The sequence below is a fragment of the Bidens hawaiensis genome, unplaced genomic scaffold, assembly GCF_021521415.1.
Source record: "Bidens hawaiensis isolate Kalapana, Puna unplaced genomic scaffold, B.hawaiensis_p1.1 tig00050797_1, whole genome shotgun sequence".
NCBI lineage: Eukaryota > Viridiplantae > Streptophyta > Magnoliopsida > Asterales > Asteraceae > Bidens > Bidens hawaiensis.
Window position 1 is genome coordinate 4,043 of NW_027506175.1, and position 19,350 is coordinate 23,392.

At 35.0% G+C, this 19,350-nt stretch overlaps 1 protein-coding gene and 1 pseudogene across 1 annotated transcript; both read right to left on the reverse strand.

The window, feature by feature from the left end:
* Positions 1-262: 262 nt before the first annotated feature.
* LOC143616986 (18S ribosomal RNA) lies at positions 263-704 on the reverse strand (annotated as a pseudogene).
* A 4,572-nt stretch (positions 705-5,276) lies between these two features.
* On the reverse strand, positions 5,277-8,659 carry LOC143616984 (putative receptor-like serine/threonine-protein kinase At5g57670). Its single transcript, XM_077089666.1, has 7 exons — positions 8,288-8,659; positions 8,075-8,193; positions 7,522-7,851; positions 6,992-7,246; positions 6,458-6,912; positions 5,517-5,666; positions 5,277-5,444 (listed from the first exon to the last, which is right to left on the reverse strand). The coding sequence occupies exons 1-7, from the start codon at positions 8,419-8,421 to the stop codon at positions 5,292-5,294; spliced, it is 1,596 nt and encodes a 531-aa protein (XP_076945781.1). The 5' UTR covers positions 8,422-8,659; the 3' UTR covers positions 5,277-5,291.
* Between the last annotated feature and the right edge of the window lie 10,691 nt (positions 8,660-19,350).

Genomic DNA, 19,350 nt, shown 5'->3' on the forward strand with positions numbered 1-19,350 from the left:
ATATAAGAAAATATAAGAATAATGGCTAAAACAGAATTTTGAAAATATTTTTTTTATTTTTAATTAAAAATAATTCTTTAGAAGTTCTTAGGAGTTTTTTAATTTTCTCTCTAAAGTTGAGTTTTCTCTTGATCCTCTCCCTCCATATATATATATACGCATGTGTAACTTACATATATTACGCATGTGTAAAAAAATATTCGAAAAAAAAAATCGTTAAACTGAGTTCTTTCGAGTTCTTAAAACTCAAAGGGGTTCTTAATTGAAATCTTCCACACACACACACACACACACACACACACACACACATATATATATATATATATATATCAGTGTCGGCCCAGCAGAGTACTTTCGCCGTTGGTGTTCTTTCCGATCTCTATGCATTTCACCGCTCCACCGGAAATTCCCTCTGCCCCTACCGTACTCCAGCTTGGTAGTTTCCATCGCTTGTCCAGAGTTGAGCCCTGGGATTTGACGGCGGACTAAAAAGGCACCTACAGACGCTTTACGCCCAATCATTCCGGATAACGCTTGCATCCTCTGTATTACCGCGGCCGCTGGCACAGAGTTAGCCGATGCTTATTCCCCAGATACCGTCATTGCTTCTTCTCCGGGAAAAGAAGTTCACGACCCGTGGGCCTTCTCCCTCCACGCGGCATTGCTCTGTCAGGCTTTCGCCCATTGCGGAAAATTCCCCACTGCTGACTCCTATATATATATAATATATAGGCTAAGTATAAAATGAAAACCTACTTAAGTTATGAAAACTCTAGAAACTCATTCTCAACCATATATTTTTAATTAATTTTTGAATCTTGTGATTCACAATTAAAGTGAATAAAAAATGTAAATATACACTAGTAGAAAAATGAACTTTTGATGCTGTTGGGTTTCTTTTTTTGACGCGGTGCTATCAAAAAACCGCGTCTACAAATGCCTTTCTCATTAAGTTCATAAATCAGGTGTCAACAAATTGCTTCTAAAGGTCTATAACAGTGCCTAAAGATTGAGATTACAATCTTAACAGCGGGTTTAAAAAAAAACCGCATCTATAACTATGGTTTGCTATTTCTTATTCACTCCATAACCGTAACCAATTCTATCAGTTTTCTTTTATCATCTTCTCAAGCACGTCTATAACCTTAACCTCTCCAAAAACCCACCATATCACCTCCATTCTCTAATTAGGAGCAATTTGGAGCGATTTTGAAACGGTGCGTAATCCATCCAATTCCACTACGGTAAATCCAATTCCAATCCTTTAACCACCCAAATCAACCACAAATCCAATCAATTTCATACCCAGTTCAGGCCAGATGTGTAATTATTAATCTAGGGTTTCTGTTCATGGAGGTCGTTGAGGCGAAAGCTATCAGCGGGTTGAGCGGGTGAATATGGAACGGGATCAGGTGCATGTGAAGAGGAAAACCCTTGAAGCAGTTCTTGATCAGTTCCAAAGAGCTCTTGAATTGCTGAGTAATACTGGGTGTATTGAAGATGATGATGATGAAAGCTGTGATGATGGTGATTTGGCTTGACATAGTACCGGCCACCGTGACTCGCAGTTGCAAACGCAGGACGGCGAGGCTGATTTGGTAAATTTAGTGTTTTTGTTTGTTAAATTGTTGAACCTGTGAATGGATTGTGTGATTTAGGGGTAAAATTGGGTGAAATTGGTTTTGGGTTTGATGAAGAAGACTGTAATTTAAGGCTGTAAGTTTTATCCGATACCCGAAACCGGACCCGAGAAACTGCTAACCCGAGAGTAGTTGTATCTGTGGAACCCTAACCCGAATTCATGCCACCCGACCCGAGAAAATGCTAACCCGAACCTAAATTCATGCTACTCAAACCAATAAGCAGTCTTATGTAATAAGTATTGAATTTGGAAGCTCATTCTAGTTCTCGATTTTGTGACTAGCTTTGAGCGTTCAAATCCAAGTTTTGCTGTGATGATTGTGGTTGGTGTAACTTAATGTTACAACTTTAGGAGTGATATGCTTAATGCCTTAATGTGAATATCATATAATTAATTAGGGCCTATATGTTTTTTCTTTTATATAAGGTATTAGGCATTTAGTGAATAACGTATCGTTTTTCCAATTTATTTCCGAATTGTTGATGGGTTTTTGTTTTTTTTTATTCAGAAACTTTTTTCGAGTGACGGATTCTGTATAACTATAAACCGGTTTTTAAATTAAGTTCTACTCGGCTATTAAGAAACTGTGCAGGTACACCTTTTGACTTTTTTATGTCAAAGATGTTGATTTAAAGTTAAATAAATTCATATTTATTAGTTAACTAGTGATTGCCCCGGCGCATTGCGCTGTGCCTGGCTGTGCGGTAATTGCAGACACGGACCAAGTATTGTTATTAGGATAGCATTAAACAAACATTCAAGTATTTTTTGAGCATTGCACATTATAGTTCAAACTTGCAGGCTTAGCCACAACATCATTTGTCTGATGTATCTGGTTAGCACAACACCACTTGATTTCTCAATGTACTGACTCTTTAGCAAATGCTAATAGTTGACAAAGGGTTAAGTTAAACAGTGTAGTACTTGTGAAATACAAGTCTGTTGTTTCTGTCTCAATTCATCTATTAGTTTGTACTGCAAAGGTAATCCAAAGGTTTTTAAGAATCTGAATGCAACGAAGTGGGAAGAATTCGTTACGTCAAGGTAACTGATTAAGCTTTGGTATATGTTAAGTATTGTACACTATTATTATTGTCATGTTATTGCAATGACTCATAATATAGTCTGTTGATTTATTTGTAGGCAAAAAGTGCGAAAGCAAGATCAGTTCGCTAGCGAACAAACACTCGCCCGAACGACACTTCGGATATAGGGCTTTGATCTAGCAATTTGACAAAATATGGCCCCATTCATGAGCAGATATCGACAACTTACTCAAGAACATGATGCTGTAACTTTTTGCATACTTAGTTATTTGCATAATAGAGTATTTGTCGTTTCGATTTATATATAGTTTAATAAATTTTAGTATAGTTTGTAGCAGGTTCTATTTGGTAGAAAATTGTATTTTGATGAACTTGTATTGTAAAATTTTAGATTGAATGCATTTTGGTTTATTTTGTGATTTTTGGTGGATTTGGATTGCTAAAATTCTGCATTAAAATCGATTTGGCTGGTTAAATCTAAATTTGGCGCTGAATTGCAATTTATTTATTTTTTTTAAATGTTGTGTATGCTTTTGACGCGGTTTAGAAACCGTGTCTAAAGATGGTTAATAGAAAATGTTACACCCTTTTTTGACGCGCTTTAATGGGCTTTTGCCGCGGTTTCTAAAACCATGTCTAAAAACCAAACTAGCTTTTGACGCCCTATTTTTTGACGCGGTCTAAAACCCTGTCTAAAAACCATTTTCACCGCGTCTAAAAACCATTTTTCTACTAGTGATAAATATAGCTTTTTTTCTCTCTTGAAAACATATATAAAAATTAGTAAAAAAATGTTAAAAAATAGCAAAACATTTTTTTTGATGTTTCAATGTTTTGTATTAAATGTTACAACATATATTACATGCAACAACAAAAAAAAACGATGTTACATAGGGTTTTCGTGGGTTTTCACAACTCAAATGGGTTTTCATTTTAACCTTACCATATATATATATATATATATATATATATATATATATATGGAGAGGATCAAGAGAAAACTCACATTTAGAGAGAAAACTTAAAAACTCTTAAAGAATTATTTTTAATTAAAAATAAAAAAATATTTTCAAAATTTTGTTTTAGCCACATTCTTATATTTTCTTATATTTCACTCGAAAAAAATAAAAAAAATAAAAAAAAAACAAAAAAAAACCCGCTGTAATGCACATACGTATTATTGTGCGATACCGTTGTATTACACATGTGTATTACTATGTATTTTTGCGTTTAATAGTGTTTTATTGCATATATTCAATATTTGTGTATTGTGTATGTATAGTAGTGTTGTATTATATGGAAAACCCGCTGTAATGCACATACGTATTATTGTGCGATACCGTTGTATTACACATGTGTATTACTATGTATTTTTGCGTTTAATAGTGTTTTATTGCATATATTCAATATTTGTGTATTGTGTATGTATAGTAGTGTTGTATTATATGGAAAAAAAATAATAATAACAATAAAAGTTGATGTGGTGCACATATGCATTAATGTTGTATTACACATACGTACTAATGTGTATTCGAGTGTGTATTAGTCTTATATTGCATATATACAATAGTGTGTATCAAATATGTGAAATAGTGTTGTATTCTATGCAATACAAACACTTTTGCATATATGCAATGCACACTATTACACATGCGCACTATACCGACGAGGTTACTGACAAGTTTTTTTTTTTTTTAACCAATAACAACATATAAAAATAATGTAAAAAAAAAGAAACTTCAAAACAATTTTAAAAAATAGTTAAAAATAGTTTTTTAGGAGTTTTTAAGTTTTATTTTTAAGAGGAGTTTTCACTAGATCCCACCCTTATATATATAATTCCAGAGTAAAGAATTCGCAACAGTTAATGACACAAGGTCGCAAAGTGGCCGCAATAATTTATATGAAAATTTGTTGCCACATTCCGATCGCAAAATTTGGTTCGGTCACAACTTTATGGTTGCAATATCTTTTTTCCTTATTGGAATAGTTTGGATGCAAAAGTAATCGCGGTCGCAATTTGGTAGCAATGGGCCAACTATGATAGTATGAGGGATGTTACTTCCACTGCGGTTCTGGTTCCAAAGTGGTAGCAGTAGGGCATTTGCAACCATTTGCGACCGCAAATGACTTCTTAAAAACCCTATTTTGTAGTAGTAAATTATGAATACTTACTTTATAGTTATTATCTGTTATATCAAATAAAATTTAATATGAAATTAATCAAGGATAGGACTCTAATAAATGTATCCTTTTTTTTAAGGATAGACATTCTATTTTTACTCTAATCAAGGATATACTTTCTATTTTTGTCTTCTTTTTCTATGTATTATATACATTTGGCTACATCACATAGAATAGTAGTTGCTGAGATATGATATGAAATGCTAAAAGCACCATAAAGATTGAACCACGGAAGACTTGTTACTAATAAAAGAATAATATTGTTCTTCCTCAATACTATAAAATTTAATAAAACATACAATGCATGATAAATGGCAATAAAAAAATAAAACAAATTAATACAATATATGAGAACCTGATTATTTTACGGGGGCCTCTGGCCCAGTATTACAAACCCTTATAAAAAATAAATATTTACCCTAAATATCATCCAAGCTTATATCTGAAGGAACATCATACCCAAAAATCATGGAATAATCATCCATTTCATTATCATCTTCTGTAAATTTTGGTAATATTCTCCAACTCTTTGCGAATTTTGACTCGTTTCCATATTGTAAAACTTCTAGCACCTACACAGTAAATGTTAAAAGAAATAAGGGAAATTATTCAGTTGAAGCATAGTGTTAAACTGAATCACGTACCTCAGTCATTGAAGGTCGCGAATCGGAAGATTGTTGGACACAATATGAAGCTGTGAGTACTAGTCTGGACATTTGATCAAAATCGTATTCTTCTTCTAGATCCGGATCAACTAATCCGCTAATGTTTCCAGAATCCATAAGTGGCTTTGCCTATAAAATTATGAAGTTTATCACTAGCTAGTTCAAATGTATTGAAGTATCTAGCGTTATAGTTTAAATTACTCTTTAGCAATGTTGTAAAAGTAGGTTTATAAGGCCGAATACTCGACAAGTATGTCGCTGAAGCGAGTTTCTTTAACTCCGCCTAGTTGAAAAGAATCGATCAGATGTGATCAACCTCAGCCAGAATCGCATCTAGTCGGTGAACTTGGGCCGAGTTTGACTTAAAAAAAATAAAAAGTAATTCGTTTTTTTATAATTTTAAAGAACAAATAACATTTTTTTAATTAATAATTAGCAATTTTTAGAATAATTTACTATTTAAAAATGTATTTCTCTTATTTATATTGTTATTCACCTATTTTGTTGTAAATATTAGTAAACTTATGATATTTGACATATATATAATATCCAAAAAAATATTTTTCTTTATATTTACTATGTACAAGTACTCTCCGAGTATTCCCCGAGTACCACTAGTACACCCAACTTTCCAGTCGACCGCCTAAGGTCCACCTAGCGACTTTTGCAGCCTTGTTTTTTCGCAATGCTGGCTATAACATAATATTGGTTACAACCATTTGTATCTTCTAATCTTTGTGACTTCACGTTGGCCACCATAAACTTCACCGAAAATTAGAGAGTTTTACATTATATTTTAACTGAATGTGAATCGATTTGTGCTGTTTTGTAAACCTTTTTCACTTTAATTTGTGTGTATATATCTTTTATTAATAATATCTTGAACCAAATGCACCCTAAAGCATGGTACAATTACTAACCCACAAAACAAGGTTCCGCTTTTCTGAATCGATGGGCATGCGCCCTGTTATGATCTCTAATAGAAGAACTCCAAATGCAAACACATCAGTTTTTTCGTCAACAATTCCATGCATAAAGTATTCTGGTGCTAGGTATCCAAAAGTCCCTTCAATAGGAAACATAGCATGATGTGTCCAATTGCTAGGAAGCCATTTTGCTAGACCAAAGTCTGAAATCTGTACATATAACGTTCTAATTATTTTACAATAAAATGGAAGATTTAGACCTCTATTCCTTAGTATTAATAATAGCCACACCTGAGGCTCAAAGTCTGGACCTAGAAGAACATTGGATGCTTTAATATCACGATGTATAATTCGGTGCTTACAACATGTGTGAAGATAATGCAATCCTCTAGCAATTCCTAGAGCAATTTTGTATCTCTCAGGCCATTCTAGATGCTTGTCCCTTTTTCCTGAAATTTAAAGTTGTTTTGGTAAGATTTATTTTACTGTGCACCAAAAAATAATAATAAGTCAACGTTATTGTTGTACCATGTATCGCGGAGGAGAGGGTTCCGTTAGGATAGTAGTTAAATATGATATAGAGCCCGTTTTCAACACAACAACCGACTAAGCTTGCAGTGTTGGGATGGTTTATGTGTCCAAGAATGCCTAGCTCCATTAGGAACTCTTTCTCCTTATTTTGATCTTTGTTGTCCTTGGCTAGATTTTTAACTGCAATGACTTGTCCAGATTCTAGATTACCTTTGTATACCTCTGAATAACCTCCAATCCCTACAATATTATCTGCAAAGAAATCATTTGGTTGGATGTAATTGTAATGAAAGGTAAAGAAATACAAAGCACACATATTTCACATTTGTTACATCAAACATGTGCATTGTAAATTGTTAGGTGGACATGGTCACATGGGTCCCATCTACATATCGACAGCGCTACATTGAGATCGATATATCGGACATGATATATAGGCCACACACCACCGAAAGGTCGATATATCTCTCTCTTTGAGTTGTACTGAAGTGTTGTAACATTAAGTACAACTTTGTAAATATTTTTACCTTGGTTAAAGTTATTTGTGGCATTGGCAAGTTCTTCGTAACTGAAGCACTTCAATAAAGGCCGTGGTTGTTCGTTTATTGGAAGCTTCAGTTCGGTTTTTATTGTGTTATGCTCGAAGGGGGAGCGTAAGAATGATGAAATGCGCTTCAACGATGATATGCGCCTTCTAAAAGAAGATTGCCCTTTTAATTCTCGAGCTATTGGTGATGGAGGGGACTCTGTTATAGTTGATCCCTCAAAGCTAGAACTGTCTTCTTCTGTGCCGTCTCCTTCTGATAAATCCATCACATTTCTAGGGGACTCTTGCTCAATCTTTTTATTTTGGAAATCTGAAATATTAATGTTAAAATATAAGAATATTGAGATAATTCTCAACACAGCAACATACCACCAAGGCAATTTACTTTTAGAATTACAAAATAGCAACATACTTTCAGTTTCAGATTGTTAATTGCCAATAATTACAACATTTGGTAAGACTATGTTGCTATAATTGGCTAGATAAATAATAAGCAGGTTGCTATATTTGATGAAAAATTAAAAAGAACTGACCTTCTAAGTTTATGGCCTTAGACTGCAAATCTGATTGTGGCTTATCAGATTTCTCAACCAAAACTAGTGAACATGAATCTGGCATGTGATCAAGGCAGTACTTTTGTGTTTCAGGAACCCTGATCCATAAAACAAAACAAAAAAAACATTATTATATTCCAGCCTGTTTGTAACATATAAAATCAAGACCAGATAGTAATAATGTGATATTACCGGATTGATTCGCGACTTTTTGTTGCAATGAGAAGATACTTAGATGATATGTTTTTGGCTTCTTCAATAAGTCCTTTCCCAACACTGGAACTAAACCCAACTCTTGCCTCCAATTTCACCTGAAAAATTTTCATCTTTGTGGCCTTAGTAATCCTAGAGCATTCATATGAACTTCATTAACACGCAGTGTTACCTGTTTGGCACGGCAAATATTGGCAAATTCTCCCATAATAGATATGACAAAGGCTTTTGCTTTTCGAATTTGAGTTTGATATCTATTAATTGATTTTGAAGATCTCCTTTTGTCTTTGTGCCGCTTTCCCGTTTCTGCCACTGTAATGTTTCTTCTATGGTTATAACATAATAAAATGTGCTTGACAAATAAAGAACTGGTGACATACTAACCAAGGATATGCATGGCAACGATTGCGTCATTCGGATGAGCCAAATTACAGATTGCACATGACAGAAGTTCCATGCTTTGTTCTTGATCTAATGAGATTCCTATAAGTATTTTGGAAGGAGTGGATTCTATCATTTTTTATGTTTCTAGGAAGAAAATAGGATTAGCCACCTAAGAGTTGTAGCTTCCTTCTGCAAAATGAATTTTCAAGACTGAGATTAAGAATGTGTATAAAGGGAAAATGTCAATGATGGTGATTGATTTGGGCTACATTGAGGTTATGCAAAATCTTGTTTAAGAAGCATAAGCAACTTTTAAGTGTCAGTCATTCAGCAATGTTTTAAAAGGGTAACTAAATTCAATTGGCTGGGTGGGGGTGGGGGGGGGGGGGGTTAGGGATGAGGGGTGCTGTGTTGGATAAGCAAAGGTGAAGTGGCACCGTATGATTTTGTCTTGTGACATAAGCCAAAGGGAGTGTTATTTTTTTTGGAGTTTGGTAGGATAAGGAATGTGACATTCTTAAGACTCCTTCACTTTATCATTGGGAAAACTTTTGAAGGACACTACCATGATTTGAAAACAACCACTGCAAACTTTCAAAAGTTTTCTGTTATTAATTAAAATCATTTATTATTATTAATTTTTATATTAGTTAAATGGTAGACTCGATCAGTAAGTAGTTTTTTGGATTCACAATTTAAAATCTTGAACAACAGCTGAATTAAACCTTTATATTTTTAACCAAATTACTGCTCCACAATCTAGACAAAAAAATGCAAGTTTAACCATGTAACGACTTTTCAGTTATTGTGAAAATATAAGCGAGCATCCTCAAATTATGATTAGAAAAAAATCGTAAATTAATTTAAAAAATAAATAAAAAGAAAAGGTATATAATTAGTACGTAAATCATTAGTTTATGATTATGAATATTGCATGAAAACTTCTAAGAAATGTATTTAGTATAATTTAATCGTATGAAGCCTAGAAGACTAGAAATATATATTTATTTATCATTTATAGTAGCGACAAACTTTCTTGCAAAATAATTGACGATAATTGTTTTAACCACAAAATAATATCTGCCCGCTGAAATAATTTATCATACGAGAGTTCAACACTTTCGCTATTTATTCCCACATAAACCAACATGTCCCTCTCCTAAACGACTAAAACCCTAGACTGAGTTTAAGCCTACATATCCTAGCAATCTTTCATTCGGAGGCTTCGAACACGGTCGGCATTGTGCTCCTCTTATACCTCTGCAATCGTCAGCTTGAGCTTTAATCTTCTCCTAGTGAACACCCGCCTTCTCATCAATTAACCTAAAGGCACGAGCTTCAACTTATCGGTCACTACCAGACTCGTTCTTCGTCTATTGGCTCCTACTTAAACGAACTGTTGGATCGTCAAAAATCCTAAGAACAAACACTCTCCATATATAGCACTCCATATATAGCAGGTTACTTTCCGAAGAGACTTTACCAAATGGAACACTATTTCTTCTAACCCATTATCTAGTTTCTTTGACCTGCTGATTTTCATTGTCACGACTACCACTGACTAGTTTTCTTGAAACCTTTCACACACGTTCTACCTGAATGGCATGTGACTATGGGTGTGTCGCCGGCCTGCAAAGCAAAACTTCTTTTGTCCATGAGATAATGTGAACCAGAATTTGACTTTCCTCTGAACTGGGCGATTACTTCGTCAGACGGTAAACAGACCATATATAGCGAACCTTTTTTCTTGCACTGAGCCAACAAGAGATTTTCATTGGCTCGCTTCCCTACTCATTCTTGAACTTACAATTATGCCTATGATCATCTAACTGCCCAATAGAAATCAACAACTTCTTTAGACCTAGAATAACATTGACATCCCTTAAAGTCCGTGAACATCCTACTAAAGATACCAAATCAATATCCCATACCCATAACCTCTAGAACTTCATCATTCACAAATCTTACCCTTAAAAAGTCTCTAATTTTCAAACTTCACATCGTTTCAATACTGTGAGTGGCAATAAATGATGCATCGGAATTCACAACCCTTTCTGTTGGAATACTGGTTCTAACCCATTGTCTTAGAATAACGACTGAAACACGACCAATACTCCCACCATTACAAAATCATGCAACTAAAACATGAAACTCGTATTCTTTGTGTCATAATATCTATTGATTAGTTTTACTGAACCTCTTCATGCTTGTTCATTCTGAATATTCCTTTTTCTTTGGGTGCTCCTTTTATAAAAGCAACCCTTTTCTGCCAATAAATTTTAATTAACCGGAAGCAAAACTTGCCAAAGATTTTACATATCAATATCAGAAATAACACTGGAACTTGTGATTTCGTGATCACACCGAGTCTCTAGACTTTCCCATGAGTGATTGATCTGTAGAACTGGGCTTTCTCTGAATTACTTGATCTATTCATCCCATGATCTATTTTAATGTGATTCTGATAAGAGCCAAAGCTCTGTTACTAGTTATTAGGGATTAAGAGCATCACACAAGCTGAACGTAAACATAATATGAAAGCAACTAAAGAGCACGAGGATTTAACGTGGTCCTATTTAAATGGACCTCCATCCAAGGGTGGCAACCGATGTTTCATATTATTGAGTGATACAAGATTACAATTACATAATAAGATATAAATAGGAAATCTAATTAGGTTAGACCCTTGGAAACTTAATCTACTAGAAAAGGCCCAACTAGGCTTGCTAGGATTAGGGACAGTAAACCGAGTTTAAGCTTGCATATTCTAACATATGAGGTAAGCTGTAAATTCCTCCGATGATCAACACCAATAGTATTTGAAGTACAAATGAATGTTAGTGTAAATCAAAGTGAGTTTCTGCAAACAACATTATGTTTTACAAATCTATAATCAAGTTAAGGGGCTTAGTTGTAATTCTCGTATGCTTGTTTATGAGCGGCAACCATTGGAAAATGATAATAAATTGTATTTAATGATCCTAGCGCATGAAGATAGTAGAGTAAAAGCCAACAAGATCATTGCTTAATGTGTAGATAGGATGAGTAAGTGTCATAGTGATATAAACTTAAATATTTGCCTATGCTAATGGTTATACGTTTATGAAGCGGTAACTGACTCCAATAAAAGTCATATCAATGAAGGCAGAAATTTAAATAACATGTCATACCTGAGCCTCTCTTTACCTGATCATAGTTGTCTAATGTTGTGTGTCTATTTTATTTTTGTGTTAAGAAAAGAGTCAGAAAAGAAAAGAAAAAGAAAAAGGGCCAGAAAAGAAAAAAGAAAAAGGGTCAGAAAAGAAAAGACAAACAAAAATAAAAAGATGTTTGTCTTAGGATTTTTAACTTCTCATTTATTACTTTCTTTATTTTGATTCAAGTCTTTTACTTTCTATGTTTGTAGTCATACAAGATCTTATTGTTAAGACCTTGAATCTTCTACTTTGTTTTGTTTTCTTTCTTTTGTTCAAGACTTGGACTTTCTCTGATTGTAGTCATACAAGACCTGATTGTTAAGGCCCTGAACTTCTGCTTTATTTTAATCTTTCTAGATAGAGTAAATTGTCCAAAGTAACGTGTCAATAAGCCTACTGTGATCAAACAAGAAAGGTTTATGTCAAGTTAATGTGATATGTGAACACAAACTATGCCAGAGGTATGATAGAGTCTGTAATTTGTAGGATTAAATAGGGACCACACAAGTATTTTGTTTAATAGATACCTTAACATATCACATTGACATCTAAATACTTGTTAAGTTTAAAGTGGATAAAATATATCTACAATCGACTTTGAGTTTTTGTTATAATAACATTGAAATCTAAGTGTGATCTAGGATGTTATAAGGCAATATGATTCTACGTTGTGATCTTTCTAACAAAATTAATTTAGTAATTAAATTCTTGTAAATAACTTTAATATAATATTAATTTCATCTTTACTCCTATTTTAACTTTTAATTTTTATTTGTTTATTTTTAACTTGAAAAACGTTATTTTAAGTTATTTTATTTTTTTTTTCATTTTTATTTTTCATTTTAGTTTAGTTATTATATTTTTAATCTTATCTATTTTATTTTATGATTATCAATTTATAACTTCAATTTAAGTTAGTATTTTATCTTTCTTTTATTTTAAATTGCTTTACGAAAGGCAACATTTTGCAAATGTTGCAACGTGTGGCCCAACAAAGATTGTATCTTATATATACTTGAATGTTTGGATTAGGTGTATTTTGTTTTTCGGGTTTGAATCTGTAAATATTTTCAGATTGAGAGTGTAAAATTGTTTAAAATTCAAGAAGTTTTGACCTTATCGCGAGATAGGCTGACCCTATATATAAGGTCAAGCATTTTCTCTTTTCATTCAGCCACTTCACTTTTCTTTTGAAAACTTCTCATACACTCTCCTCTCTCTCTCTCTCTCTATATATATATATACAACTGCCAAACACCTTGAAACCGTTAAACACAATTAAAATAACAATCTTGATTGAATTACACATGATCATCTTCAACTATAGATCCATCTCCTTCGGTATAACATCTTTTATAATTCGCATCTTATATTCTTTGATGTTTTCTTCTTGTTCTTGAGTTTCGGGTTGAACATCCATGATGATGCTGTTTATGAACATACTTGTTGTTCGATGAACATAACTAGTGTTTGTGGCTTGTCAACATCATCCTAACATGCTTTTGATTCAACTTTATTTTCAAGTTTGTAAAATATTGTGTTTTGGTTCGAGCCTCATGGTTCTCGGACCTTACATGTCAAAATCAGCCTTGTTTTGGTTCGAATTTTGACCTAGAACTTGTACAGAACGTTAAATGGGTTTGGGCGACCTCAATACTTATAAAGAAATTGAAATATTCGATAAAGTAAATTCAAATCGAATCGAATGATATATTCAATTCGATTTAAATCCAATCAAATTGAATATATATTCGATTCGATTTGAATTCCAATTGAATCGATTAACACATTCGACTCGATTGAAAATTAATCCAATCTATTATTATACTCGACTCAATTGTATTTGACTTATCACATTTCTCAAACCTTATCAGTTGAATTGAATCGAGTTCTCTCAACTCGACTCGATTCGTTTGGCCTTATTAAAATTTTAAATGCTCTGCCTGTTTCATCTTTACTAATATTAAATATTGAATCGAGTTTTAAAAACTCGATTTTTTTTACAAGTTAAAATTTCAGTGCATACTATGTCTGTTTGGTTTGTTCAAACTGAATCGAATCGAGTTTCATAACGCGATTCATTTCCTTTTGACTTGTAAAATCTTTTATTTTTCTCAGTTTAGTTTTTAATTTTTTTTTAATCCTATTTCTTATTTTTATTCTTATGTTTCTAATGTTTGTTAATGATGATGTTTCAACAACATAACATGTTCTGTCCTCTGGATCTCGCGAGGAAGAGGAAACAATGGGTGTTCATATCCATGATAAAGGGGTTGAGAGAATCTCCGCTTATTCATGCAATCTCAGCAAACCCGGAGATCTGTGCAAATTACATTGAGGAGTTTTGGTCCAAGGCTGAAGCGTTAAAGATGGAAATGTTATTTCAACCAAAGTATCCAGCAGAAAGCTTTAGATAACGGAGGAGGTTGTTCAACGAGCTTTGAACATCAAGGACGTGTCAGATCATTACTTTGAAGGTTCTAAGAGAAAAGATATGCACCCGTTCATTAAGGCTATTGGGTACGACGCCAAACGGACGACTTGTGAGAAGAAACATTTGCCGCCAAATTGGAAGTATCTGTTCAATATCATTGCAAATTGTTTGTCTGAACAGAAGGGTTGGTTCAACAAACTGAGAGCAGATTAGGTCGGCGTTATGGCATGTCTCACGAACAAGACTAATTTTTAACTACTCAAGACTTTTCTTCTTTTGCATGCATGCTAATGTATTAACCAGCAAACCATGGATGATGTATCCAAGTTTCGTCCAGTTGATTTTAGATTACTTGATGGCCAGCGTGCCTAAGCCTGCAGCCGAACTATATCATGCAAAGATGGTTAAGCAGACCGTGTTTAAGGCGATGTTGGATCCACCTATGAGTGGTAGTTACTGGTACCAAGGTCAAGTTCCTTGCACCAAATTCGGTTTATTTGCTGAAACAGAACAAACTGATGAAGAGTCTGGCGATGAAAGTGATGACGGTGATGATGATGATAGTGGAGATGATGATGAGCCTGATGATGAGGCTACTGAGACCGAGTCTGACATTGATCTAGAATGAAGATCGAAAAGGAAGGCTATCAGCAAGCCTTCTGCTGGCGGTCATTCTCATGAGACTGAATAAGAGGAGGAAGAACCCGAGCAGCCGCTAAAACGTTTGAGGAGAGTTGGGGACTCCAAGAAGCCCGTCTCTTCAAAGATGCCATCCTTGAAGGTAATCTTTCCTGCTTCCACCTTGACACAAACACAACCTGCCTAGACAACTACACCTACACCTCCACCTGAGCCAATCACTACCTCACCTAGCACCCTAACCTGCACCATAGCCGCCAAGAAAGGCAGGCAACCCAAAACCAAAACCAAAGACAAAACCAAATTCAAACACACCCCCTAGGAGACTCCAAGACGAGCCAACTGTTGGGTTTTAACAAGATTATCAAAGTGTAAAATCCCTATTTTACCAAAAACGCAGCGGAAATTAGTTTTAAATCTTGTTAATTTGATATGTATAAAACCAATTTTACACATGCAAAACCCAAGCCCGGATCCATATACGAAATACACACTATCAAACACATGCATGTCACTATAAGTACATGCATCTTAAAGCTACCTTTCAAATCCAAGGAAGAGGAAGGAGATGATGATGAAGAAGGCAAGAACTTGAATATGAAGCTCCTCAAGCTAGCATACCCCAAGCTTCCAACAAACACCACTTGTAGCTAGGATCTGGCAACACTTGTATCTTCTCCTTGGTTCCTTTTTCCTTGGCCGTCCAAAGAGAGGAAGAGAAGAATGGGTGTAGAGGATATTTCCTCTAGTGTACTTGTTCTTACTCTTGGCCCTTCAAGAGAAGAAGAGAGTAGTAGAGAGAGTTTCTCTCAAGTATTCTTGTATTGAATGTGTGTTGTGTTAGAGAGAAAAAATGAAAGGAAGAAAGATAATAAGTCTTTCAAAGTGGCACCACCCAAGTCCACCAATCCATACCATTGCATGTATCCACTATCTCAAAATAATAATAAAATAATGAAGAGTACAAGAGGGGGGGGGGGGGTCCTTTCTCATTATTATTATTATTGTTATTTTTATAACTTTCCATTTATGTTAAAAAACATATAGGTGACATGCTTGGTAATTTGGTTTACATATTGTTATTTAACCAACTTAAATAACACTATGTAAAGTTCTCTCAAATATAAATCATCCATATGATTTATTTACTACACAAGTACATTGTATTTAGAAACCCCTTTCTAAATAACTTAAGTGTTAATATTTATTTGTAATGATCATATCATATGTAAACAAATACTGTTGGTGTTTGTCTAGCTTGTTATTAGGTATGACCCGACTTGGATCATGATATACTAGCCACATCAATAAAAATTTGTGTCTTGGGCATAACGAGTCCAACAATCTCCCACTTGCACAAGATACATAGAAAATTGATGCAAGTAGCAAATACCGCCTAACTACGGTTTACTACTGCTAATACGCATGATGAAGTGCCATTCAATAACATCATCCCCTCCAAGTCCCTTACTTGAAATGATTTAGGTACATCTATTATTTATCCTTTTGCCACAGATGTCATGTCAAATCTAGAGACACAGAGTGATCATTCTCTGTTGATTTAACTTTTCAGGCCTTAGACATCTCACTCTCAACGAATAAGAGGGACAAATCCCCTCTTGACTACATACGTCTCTCACAATCACCTTATACCAGACCTGATCTTAGCCTTATGTACTGTCATGTTTTAGAGCAGCGAAGAACTAAGTCAAAGTATAATACTTGGTGAATATCAAGATCCAATATGTATCTCAGGTCGGAGGATACTATGATATTCGCCTTTACTCAAATTTACTTATGATCAATCACAAGGATTCCATGTAGTAACATTTGAGAGCGGGTCAGTCCAATATTTATAACCCAGAAATATCTTTGAACCTTGGCAGCAACCCTTGCTCTATATTCATATCCCATGAATATCCACCAATCGAAGTTCATAATAGTCTTACCTTCATATTTGTTCCCACAAATATGAGCGACTACGGACATTTAGAATAAGTAACTTATTCACGGATTTAAACATGCTAAAATGGAACATAACTCAAAATGTCATAATCATAAACCATAATCATATGAATGAGTCAAAATAACAATTGTTCCAATATCCAAATACAAAATTCGATCATATCCAATCACTAGAATATCGAAGTCCTAAGGCACAAGTATGACCCTCATGCTTTGGCCTTTCAAGGAGCTTCGTGAGTGGATCCGCAATGTTTTGATCGGTGTGAACTTTGCGAATACATATCTTTCCCTTTTCAACTTCATCCCTTATGTAGTTGAATCTCTGCTCAATGTGCCTCGTCTTTTGATGTGCACGAGGTTCCTTGATTTGAGCAATCGCACCCTCGTTGTCACAAAAGATCTCTAGAGGGTCCTGAATGGTACGGACTACCCCTAGGTCGGCAATGAATTTCCTTATCCACGCAGCTTCTTGAGCTGCCAATGAGGCGGCGATGTATTCCGATTCCGTGATGGATAAGGCTACCACGTCTTGTTTTGAGCTCTTCCAAGAGATTGCCCCACCATTCATAATGAAAATATATCCCGATTGTGATCTAGAGTCATCTCGATCGGTTTGGAAACTCGCATCCGTGTAACCCTTTACAACGAGTTCTTCCTCACCCGAACCGTATATTAGAAACATGTCCTTAGTCCTTCTAAGGTATTTCAATATACTCTTAACCGCTATCCAATGGCTACTTCCCGGATTATGTTGGAATCTACTTGTCATGCTTAAAGCGCATGGCATATCCAGTCTAGTGCATACCATTGCATACATGATGGATCCAATAGCCGATGCGTATGGGATTCCATTCATTTTCTCTTGCTCATCCTTTGAGCTTGGACATTGAGACCTACTCAATATCATTCCCTTTTGAATAGGTACCAAAGCTTTCTTAAAGTTCTCCATCTTGAACCTCTTCAAGATTTTGTCAATGTATGCATTTTGGTTTAAACCTATCAACCGCCTTGATCTATCCCTATAGATCTTTATTCCCAAAATATAGGCCGCTTCACCAAGATCCTTGATTGAAAAACAACCTCCAAGCCATGCTTTTACCACTTCCATGGTTGGAATGTCATTCCCAAATAGTAGTATGTCATCAACATACAATACTAAGAAGGTAATGATGCTCCCACTAGCTTTCTTGTACACACAAGCTTCATCATCATTCTTGATGAATCCAAATTTCTTAACTTCTTCATCAAATCAGTGATTCCAACTTCTAGATGCTTGTTTCAATCCATAGATTGATTTCTTTAACTTGCATACTTTGTTAGGATGTTGTGGATCAACAAAACCTTCGGGTTGTACCATATAGACATCTTCCTCAAGATGCCCATTTAGGAAAGCGGTTTTGACATCCATTTGCCATATCTCATAGTTATAATGTGCGGCTTTGGCAAACAATATCCTAATAGACTTTAGCATTGCTATAGGAGAAAAAGTTTCATCATAATCAACCCCTTGAGTTTGAGTGAAACCTTTTGCTACAAGTCTTGCTTTATAAGTATCCAAGTTTCCATGCATATCGGTTTTCTTCTTGAAAACCCACTTACTTCCAACCGGTTTAGAATTAAGAGGTGGTATAACCAAATCCCATACTTGGTTGTCATGCATGGATTGCATCTCTACGTTCATGGCTTCTAGCCATTTGTCACAATTGGATTGTGACATTGCATCACGGTATGTGGTGGGTTCATCCGAATCTACCACATAGCATCCATCCATGAAAAATCCATATCTTTCGGGTGGATGACTAATTCTACCGGATTTGTGAACGTTTTGTGTGTCTTGATCAACCAATTGATCATTATCAACAACATCTTGTTGATTGCTAGTGTCAACCAAACGTGTATCGGCTTGTGGTTCTCGATCCTCCTCGAGTTCCACCGTTCTACTAGTACCTTCCATAAGGAACTTAGTTTCCATGAACTCGGCCTTTCGAGCAACAAATACCTTTTGCTCGGTTGGGTTGTAGAAATAATATCCCATAGAGTCCTTGGGATATCCTACAAAGATACACTTAGTGGATCGACTTTCAAGTTTGTTTTGGGTGTTGTTCTTGACATAAGCCTCACAAACCCATACCTTTAAATATGACAATGATGAAACACTTCCATTCCATATTTCATAAGGTGTTTTGTCCACTTTCTTGGTTGGGGCCATATTTAAAATACGGGCCGCGGAGAGCAAAGCGAAACCCCAAAATGATAGTGGCAATGTGCTTTTAGCCATAATAGATGAACCATATCCAATAGAGTTCGATTTCTCCTCTCGGACACACCATTATGTTGTGGTGTTCCGGGTGTAGTAAGTTGTGAGATGATTCCACAACTTCTAAGATGATCTCGGAAAGCATCACTTAGGTATTCACCTCCTC